Source organism: Phaenicophaeus curvirostris, chromosome 4, assembly GCF_032191515.1.
Source record: "Phaenicophaeus curvirostris isolate KB17595 chromosome 4, BPBGC_Pcur_1.0, whole genome shotgun sequence".
NCBI lineage: Eukaryota > Metazoa > Chordata > Aves > Cuculiformes > Cuculidae > Phaenicophaeus > Phaenicophaeus curvirostris.
The window spans coordinates 33,811,673-33,821,685 of NC_091395.1; the positions used below are offsets into that span (position 1 = coordinate 33,811,673).

The following is a 10,013-nucleotide window of genomic DNA, read 5'->3' on the forward strand; positions in this document are numbered from 1 at the left end:
CAGTCTTGCATCTGAGTAAGTTTTACTTTTGTTCACTTACACCTTTAGGCAAAAAGCAGTTTTTTGTCTCAATTTCCATATTGTGCACTATTTTATGTTTTGAATTTTTTTTTTATGTATCTGATTTCTGATTTATGTATCTGATTTCTTTCAGGTTGAGCAATCTTAAACTTTTTGGCCATTTTTCATGTGATTTGAGGGGGTAGTCAATTGTAACCAAAAGTGTACTTTCTGAAACAGGATAGTGGAAAGAAAGGGTCTGATAGGAGACAGAAACAAGGTCTGTTTCTAGTGAGTAGTTCTTTAAATCTTAGATTGATGATTGCTAGTGACTAAGCAATAGCTTTCTCATTTAAAGTGTGTTGATTTGTCACTAAAATGCAGTAACTGGCTCTGTGGGCAGTCCTAGTCCATTGCAACAGACAAAATCAAACATATTTACACAGCGGAGATTCATCTGCCATTGTTACCAATTCATTGTACTTAGCTAATGGCCTTTGTGATTCTTCAGGGATTTTTGGTGGCTTGATATAACTCACTCACCTTACAGTTCCAGCGATTTTCTTCTTACGGGAATAAATAATGGTAATTCATAATGTATTTTGGAAATGTTTCTTATTTGCATGATCTTGCAAATTTGATTTGCAAAATTCATACAATAAATTAGTATCAGCTATGCCTGCAACCCTATGTGATTAGAGGGGGCCTGTCAGTGGCCAGTCTTCTAGAGGATAGGGCAGGTTCTTCATCAGGAGCGACAGGATGTTTCTGGGACCTGGGCTGTGAGTTCAGGCAGGGTATGTGTGTGAAAACAGAGTTGTTTGGTTTCTTGCCCTCTTCCCCCCCTTCTTTTTTTTGGGTAATAAAAAAATGAAAATAAATGCCAAACATTTACATTAAGCATATCTATCTACATCTAGCCCTAATAGCCTCTTAGAATGAGAACTTAAGCTTAATATCCTATTTCTACTATAGTAATATTTTTAGTATGATTTTCACTGTGTTTCTCTGCTTGCACTTGTGTAGCAGCTGCAGATTAATCTTATAATACATAAGGACTTCAATATTGATATACATCAGCTTTTCAGGACTTATTCAGGCAGGTTTATGTCTGATTTAAATTCAAGTATCATTTTGTTGAAGTCTACAAATTTGTATATGCCATCTGCAAAAAAAAAAGTAAGGGTGGGTTTTCTTTGAATCAACAATGCAAAAACAGAAGTAGGAACTATGGCAATTTATTAAATCAGTTTGCTGAAATCAATATAGCAATACTTTGCTCTCTGTACCACATAATCATTTATTAGAGATCATAATTTATTATAATTTAATAATTTAATAATCATTTATTATAATCATGTATTATAACTGTTAATAATAGAGCAGTTTTTATTGTGTAGAAACTGATAGTTTGAAATAGCCTCTAAAGAGGAAAAATTAATTTCATAGGACTGTTAGCTTCATTCTGTGCATTATATTTTCTGCTTTGCTCTGTGCATTTCAAAATCCTTCTGATTTAAATGGTTTACTCAATAAATGTTGTTATTATATAGGTTCTTGGGCAGATCGCTCACCTCTGCATGAGGCAGCCAGTCAAGGACGTCTTCTTTCTCTAAAGACTTTATTGTCACAGGTGAAGGCTGTATTCTTAAAATTGCTTTCATTTTAATGTTACCTAATTTCTCAGAGCAGATTATTATTGTTATGCTTTGCTTTGCTTTTTTTCACTTAAATTTCTCACAGCAATACATGTTTAGGAGGTTTTTTTTATATAATAAGATATAAGTTAATATTTAAAATATTTCCCCAGTATGTTTTAAATCAGCTACCTCCCTAATTTTTTTACCAAAGCTGTATCTAAATGCATATCAGTCTTCCCCTCTTGCATGGTATAAATCAATGTAGTTTTAAGACTGCAGGTAAATAGAGCTAGTCAGGAAGGTACTTGTTGGGTGGAAAAATCACTGAAAGATTCTGCATTTTGCATAGCTGTGATTTAAAAAAAAATTTTTTTAATAGCAGAGAGACTATAAACAACTAAATGTTAATGTTACTGTATTGTCATGTTAGTTACTGCAGTACTGAAAAATTATGCTGTAGAATACATATGATGAAAGCAAATAGGCGTAATTATTAGTTCTTAAGAGTCAAACAACATCTACTGCAGAAAATGTCAAGGACGTGATGGATTTTATCAATCAAAAAATTTCCTTGCTAATTTTCATGACTCTAAATATTTCAGACCTGAATTCAGAGAATCACAGGACAACATAGAATCAGGGCCTTGTTGAGTTTTAAAGATCACCAAGACTGAAGATGCACCAACCATTCTGCTGTTCCAGCATTTCATTGTCCCCACACTGAATTTTTGTTCCCATATAACTGAATGGAATTCATCATGCCTTTTGTCCTATCACTGTGCATCTCAACAGTCTGATTCCATGTTCTTTTTACCCTCTATATCCTATTCTATATCCTATTTCTTATTTTAGAGAAAAGAAGAACTGACAACTTACTTCTATACTGTTATAAACATTGGTGAAAGACTCTTTTTATGCTCACTGAAAACTTGTTTACTGCAAATAGAGATTTAAGCCTATTTAGAGTATTGTGAACTATTCATTTGAACAGTAGTGCAAGGAAATGACTTTTAAAAGCTTTTGTGTGATCTTTATATGTCATTCATATCTTGTTTAGGGGTACAATGTAGACACACTAACAATTGACCAAGTAACTCCTCTTCATGAAGCCTGCCTGGGAGATCATGTAGGATGTGCAAGAATTCTTCTTGAAGCAGGAGCAAATGTAAGGGTTGTTTTGTTTGTTTGGTTTTTTTTTATATGATGTCCAATGCTAAGACAATATACCTAGTGATTGTGTTGATCCCCTTTACTTAAAATAAGATGTTATCTGAAAACTAGCAAAGGAAACTGATGGAGCAAAGGAAACTGATGGGACAAAAAACATCATCAGAAAGATGTTAGGTTAAAAGAAAAAAAAAAACTAATCTACCCACATAATTATATGTTTGAGAGCAGATAGCAGACAGAAGAAGAGTAACAGGGAAGTAGATGGGTGTTGTGCACTCTGAGACAGAGTAATGAGTTGGAGAGAATCTGCTAGCAGTATGTCACCAGCCTTATTTCTTCTTTGAATTTCATGACATTATTTCTCTTCTAAAATATGGAATGCATCCATCTACTGGTTTCTTCTTGCTGTGAGTGGCTTGTTCTTTTAATCTCCAGAATGTATTTTATCACACTGCACCTGTGTGCTCTTAAGAGTCTTTGATCCAAGTACAAAAAAACACTGGCTCTTTTCCATACCCGTGACACAGGCTGTCTGTCTGTTATCCCACAACAAAAAGGAGGCTTTACAGGCCACTTTCACCACAATCTCTACTGACATCAGAGTTCAAATGCAAAGTTTCCCAAAGCTTTGGTCTTTGTGATGAAAATTTTTTTTTGTCCTTACAGTTCAGTTTTGAGAACCATGTAGAATATGTCTATGTTATTACAGAAAAACAAGTAAACACATAGATATTTCCAAAACAAATTACTCTCCACTTCAGCTAGCACAAGCATTCAAAAGATCAAAAATTGTAGATACTATAGACAAAACTATAAGAACAAATTTTATTTACCTATTTGAATTTTTTAGTGCTTTTAACTGTTTTGGTGGCTTTAGAGAGTGCACAGAAGAGGATAGGCCAACATCCTGGAAAGAGCATTTTCCTAATGCCTATGCTCCTTCACTTAGTAGTATTAGCCCTTACAAATTTGCCTAATTTCTCTCCCCATTTCCTCACACTGGGAATATTCAGTTAACCAGTGAGGTGGTGAGGTTCACATTAAAACAGCTTTGTCTTCATCCTCTGAAATATAATGGGATGTGTCCCTGCCCGTGGCAGTGGGGTTGGAACTAGATGATCTTTAAGGTCCCTTCCAACCCAAACTTTTCTACGATTAAAGCCACAGAACAAGATGGCCAATAATTCTTACATTTCATACAGAATTTGCAGTCTTGACAGAGTGGCAGAGAAGGTCCATATTATAACATTACTAAACAAAGTGTAGATTTTTTTGTACCAATGAAACAAGGTAAGTGCAATCAATGACTTTTGAAAATTATTTACTGTCCAGATGTTAATGTGTGCTCTTTATTATTCCAGGTGTATTTTGGTTTATTCAACATAGTTCAACAAGAATAACAGTCAATAGATTTCATCTGAGGGATGTGAGAGGAATAGAGTAGCACAGGGACTGATCAGTTAAGCTACATTATTCTAACCAGTAAATTTTTTGGTATTTTAATACAATTTCAAACTATATCCTGTTTTAGAATTTACCTATCTTGCAATTCTGTTCTTAAATAGATTTTATATATTCTAGGTAAACGCTACAACTATTGATGGAGTGACACCACTCTTTAATGCATGTTCAAGAGGTAGCGCAGCATGTGCTGAGCTCCTCTTAGAGTACGGTGCCAAAGCTCAGTGGGAGTCCTGTCTTCCGTCACCAACTCATGAAGCAGCCAGCAGAGGTAAGAAATTACCCACTGAACAAGCATGGAACAGTTGACAAATGTCTCAATAATAGTCTTAGACAAACCTGGACACATTTCTAATGAGAGAGGTTACTGATGTTGAGCAAACTCTCTCATGCTTTCTACTGATAGGTCACAGTGAATGCCTGGAGGTACTGATATCCTGGGGTATAGATGTTGACCAAGATCTTCCTCATTTAGGAACACCTCTATATGTAGCATGTGTTTCCCAGCAGATCCATTGTATTCGAAAGCTTCTTTACGCAGGTATGTCATGATTTAAATAAAAATACTGCTGGTTTGTAAAACAAGCATACTGTACTCACCTTTGAAGTCAGCTATGCTCATCAATGAAACTAGAACCCTTTGCTTGCAGGGCTCTACTTCTAAGTTTATTCTGTGATTCATATTTTCTTATAATAAGATGTATTTCTTTAATTTTCGGGGTTTTTTGTGTCATAGCAAGTATATGAGGGGAAAAAGGAAGCAAGAGCAATAAGAATGGGTATTAAAAAATTTCAGGGCCTATTACAGCTTTGTAGGCATTCATTTTCTGTAGGAAAAATAAAGGTAAAAAAAATCAGCTTTGAGAAAGGAATTTTATATAGTAATTACTGAGCTTTGAACAGAACTTTTATTAGCAATTGAGTTCCATCATTTAGGTATTTAGGGAGAAAAGTTTGTATAAAAGCCATTTTTTTTGTCTCAAGATCAATATCGCTCTCAATAAGTTTGAGTTTTACCTCTACTAGAATAATTTAAAAAAATCTTGTAGGAAACCCAGTTTTAGGAGGATTAATGGCTTGCCTGTAAGGGAAGTTCTTTCATATCAGCTAGTTTTTGTTTCTCTTGTATGTATTTTTTTTCTTGAATATGAATGAATTACTGCAAATTAATTTAGTCCATTTTAATTTAAAATAAATTAGCAATTACTTATTAATACAAAAGTGTAATAATTAGAATTCTGTGGATAGGGAGAATTAAGGGGTTTGGTTATTTCCCTCATTAGCTTTCTTGACTGTGTATCCCACCTTAATTAAAATATGGTCCTTTATAGAAAAAATCCTTGATAAAGGTTGGATGGGATGACAGTCTTATTTCAAAGCCTTTGTGAGCTTCAACACGCAAAGAACTATAAAGTGTCCTAGTTTGGTTCTTTCTTGAGTTGGTGCACTTGCAAAAATATAAAGACTAAACTTCAGTTTAGTGATCATTTTTATAGACTTAAATAAGGAAAGTGTATTTTCATGTAGTGCAGATTTTCTTAAACATGTACAAAATGTACTTTTATATAACCGGGGCAGCAATGATGTTCACATAACCCAATTTGATTTTTCTTTTCCTTCTTTTTATGAAATATTTTCTTTCAAAATCTAGTTGTTAATCTTAGGTTCTAAAACCTAGGATAAGTATATGGGTTAAATAAAACTTATTGATATGATTAGCTATAATTGCTATGCAATAAAATTAATAGTGGCTCAATGCACTGTGGCATTCTAAGACAGCTAAGGCTTGGTTGTTTTTTTTTTTGATTGGCTTGTTTTGGGTCTTTTTTAACATCTTATTTACTCAATGACAATTTTAATAATAATTTAATTTACATTTCTTCATCTGGATCTACCCACCAGGTGCCAATGTGCAGAAAGGAAAGCATTTGGAAACTCCACTCCATGCTGCTGCCCAGCATTCTAGTACAGAGATTGTAAACCTACTCCTTGAATTTGGAGCAGACATAAATGCCAAAAATACAGATTTTGAGAGGCCTGTTGATTTAGCTGCTCCAAGCAGTTTAGTGGAGAGACTGCTGCTCCTCCATGAAGGTAAGTTTTTGCAACTATAACTTGAATTCTTAAACCCTACCCTCCTAAAGAAAAAAAAAAAAAGGCAACAACTCAAGAAATCCATGTTATAGAAGCTAGCATCATGCTTTATGAAATGATTATATTAATAGTCAGGTAAAATCCTTTCTAACTATAAATATAGCCAGTAATATTTAGTCTCAGGCCACAACCTCTCTATAACTACCTGAAAGGAGGTTGTGGAGAGGAGGGTGCTGGCCTCTTCTCCCAAGTGACAGGGGACACAGGACAAGAGGGAATGGCCTCAAGCTCCACCAGGGGAGGTTCAGGCTGAACATTAGGAAAAAATTTTTCAGAGAAGGAGTCATTGGGCACTGGAACAGGCTGCCTAGGGAGGTGGTTGTGTCACCTTCCCTGGATATGTTTAAGGCACGGGTGGACGAGGTGCTGAGGGGCATGGTTTAGTGTTTGGTAGGAATGGTTGGACTTGATGATCTGGTGGGTCTCTTCCAACCTGGTGATTCTATGATTATGTCTATTGGGTGTTTACAAAATTAGGTGTTAAAGCTGCATTTTTATTGGTTGTTTCAGACCTTGCTAAAAAGAAACAGACTACTTCCATTTCAGATTAAAAATATATTTAGTTTTTGCCAGCTTTCACAACATTTGAAAAATACTTTTAAGTGCATATAAAATACTTCTTGATTATAAGCTAAAAGTATAAAAGTCTCATTTTCTGAATTTTCTTTACTGAATCGTAAGTACCCAATAAATAGGAGTCAACACTTAAGATTTCTCTAAAACTCCTAAAGGTCTGTTGCCTTAGAGAGGGAGAGAATATACCAAAGGGAACTAGATTTGTTTAGACTGACCTCTGTATAGTGTGAAAGAAAGCCACAAGACCTAATGGGGAAACAAAGGGAGAAACTGTTGAAGTAACTGTGGGCATCTCTTTAGAGGTAACTAACAAGTAGCTTTCCTCCCGAAAACATCTCTGTAGTCTGAATGCTGTTAAACTCCCCTCTAAAAACAGTTGGTTATCACAAAACTACCAAGGCTAGTAGTTATTGCCCAGAGAAATCATAGAAACATTAGGTTGGAAAAGATCTTAGAGATCATCAACTCCAACCGTACCTGTCTACTACTGAATCATGTCCCCAAGCACCTCATTTACATGCTTTTCAAACACCTCCAGAGATGGGGACACAACCACCATCCTGGGCAGCCTGTTCCAGTGCTTGATAACCCTTTCTGTGAAGAAACTTTTCCTTATTTCCAATCTAAACTTCCCCTGTTGCAGCTTGACACCATTACCTCTTGTCCTTTCACCTATCACTTGGGAGAAAATACCACTACCCACCTCCCTGCAACCTCCTTTCAGGTAGTTGTAGAGAGCAATGAGGTCTCCCCTCAGCCTCCTCTTCTCCAGTCTAAACAACTTCAGTTCCGTCAGCTGCTCCTCATAAGACTTTTTTTCCAGCCCCTTCACCAATTTCATTGCTCTTTGGACAAAGAAAGATAGCAGTGTGTTATAGTAGGGAGATAGCAGGGAGTGGGGAGGCCTCAAGGGACAAAGGCATTACCGTGAACTAGTTAAGACCACTAAACATAGTCCAAGGATCTTAGGGTATTTTGTCTGCTTATTCTTTTTGCAGAGATGCATTGATAGTACAGCTTGTAGTGTCATAGCTTGTATTTGACCTGTTCTATGAATAATAGAAAAAAACCAAACAACAACCCTGTCAAGTTGTTGATATCTGGTATTTTCTGGGAGCAGGTTTTTAATCTAAAATCACAAGTTATTTGCTGACCTGACCTCACTTTTTTGAATATTTTCCTTATTATTAATAAGGTTTCAGCAGCCCTAGTCTTTATCTTTGAGGGCAAAAGGCAATGAAGGAGAAGGAAGGAAGGAAGGAAGGAAGGAAATGGATACATTTGCAAAATGTGACCTTTTTTTTTTTTAGAAATTGAGTTATTTTCAAAGACTGTTTGCAACAAAGTACTGTATTTTATAATTGTATAATAAAACTCTTCTTTTTTGTTTGCAGCCTCACCGCCTTCTCTTTGTCAGCTCTGCCGACTATGTATCCGAAATTACATAGGGAGAGCTAGACTGCATCTTGTCCCACAACTCCAGTTGCCAACAATACTGAAGAATTTCTTACAGTATAGATAACATAGACTAACCTTTAGAAACTTAAGTAACAAGTACTTTTTCTTTTTTTCTGTTTATTGTACCTTTTATCTAAAGAACTGCTGGGCGGAAAAAAAAAAGCCTTTTGCATATTACTTAAAAATAAAATATGTTTTTGACACCTGCTGTTCCTATATAGTAATAATTGGGAGCCATTCAGCAACTGGTACCAAGGTGCTAATAAGGCTGAATTGAATTGAGTGTGCTGATAATCTGGGAAATGATTGTACAGCTTCAGCTTAACACTTACTAAATAGCTTTAGTGCTGTTAATTTTAATTGTATTTATACTTTTAAAATATTTGACACACGTGAACCACAAAGAGTTTCTTCATTATTATTTGTTAAGTTTGTCCATTTGGAGTCATTGTTTCATGTGTTTTTAAATTTCTATTGTTTGTGTACTTAAAAGTACTTGGTGATAGGTACACTATATACAGTGATTAAAATAAAACAAATAGATGTGAGTTTTTCTTCTTTTTCTTTATATATGGAATTTATTAATGACAATGAAGAACTTCCTTTATTTTTCCTCACTGCTTGTGCTGCGGGTTGGAATTGTACTGCAGGGGACATAATCACAAGTTTTTGTTATGCGCAGTTTATAGATTCTGTGTTTATTAGTGGAATTAGTAACTTTAAAATTCCAGAGGAATATTTCTCAACAGCCTTAGTGCTGAGATCCTGTTGATCTCCTCTTGTAAAAGAGAATTCTCTGGGCTTTTTCTTATTTTTTCATAACAGTATAGAATCATAGCTCATGGACATGCATCATGCCTCAGAGAAAGCCATATATTATGGTATAGTGTCTGTACAGTTTTTGAAGGTATATTGTGGAGATATGGATCATAGAATAGAATCACCAGGTTGGAAAAGACCTCTAGGATCATTGAGTCCAACCATTCCTCTCTGCCACTAGACCATATCCCTGAGCACCTTGTCTACCCATCTTTTAAACATGGGATGGTGATTCAACCACCTCCCTGGGCAGCCTGTTCCAGTGCCCAATGACTCTTTCTGTGACAATTTTTTTTCTGATATCCAGTCTGAACTTCCCCTGGTGGAGCTTGAGGCCATTCCTTCTTGTCCTGTCCCCTGTCACTTGGGAGAAGAGGCCAGCTCCCTCCTCTCCACAGCCTCCTTTCAGGTAGTTGAAGAGAGCAATGAGGTCTCCCCTCAGCCTCCTCTTTTCCAGGACAAACAACCCCAGTTCCCTCAGCTGCTCCTCGTAAGACTTGTTTTCCAGCCTGTTCTCCAGCCCCTTCACCAGCTTTGTTGCTCTTCCCTGGATGTGCTCCAGAGCCTCAATATCCTTCTTGTAGCGAGGGGCCCAAACTGAACATGTTATTTGAGGTGCGGTCTCACCAGTGTCAACCTTGAACCTTAATTTCAGGAGGTGGATCCAGAAATATCAGTTCCCTGTATCAGGACAGATATCACTCTGAGAAGGACATTATTTCTCTCATTGTGTAG

The 10,013-nt window shown here is 36.1% G+C and overlaps 1 protein-coding gene across 4 annotated transcripts in view; it reads left to right on the forward strand.

Annotated features, from left to right (window-relative positions):
- ASB5 (ankyrin repeat and SOCS box containing 5) overlaps positions 1 to 9,007 on the forward strand; it is a 29,637-nt gene extending 20,630 nt beyond the window's left edge. For all 4 annotated transcript variants that reach the window (XM_069855747.1, XM_069855749.1, XM_069855748.1 and 1 more), the window contains 6 exons: positions 1,554 to 1,633; positions 2,698 to 2,805; positions 4,392 to 4,542; positions 4,678 to 4,812; positions 6,174 to 6,365; positions 8,396 to 9,007. In XM_069855747.1, the coding sequence (XP_069711848.1) occupies positions 1,554 to 1,633; positions 2,698 to 2,805; positions 4,392 to 4,542; positions 4,678 to 4,812; positions 6,174 to 6,365; positions 8,396 to 8,523 (794 nt within the window). In that variant the 3' untranslated portion in view covers positions 8,524 to 9,007. The remainder of the gene's footprint in view (positions 1 to 1,553; positions 1,634 to 2,697; positions 2,806 to 4,391; positions 4,543 to 4,677; positions 4,813 to 6,173; positions 6,366 to 8,395) is intronic.
- Positions 9,008 to 10,013: the final 1,006 nt, after the last annotated feature.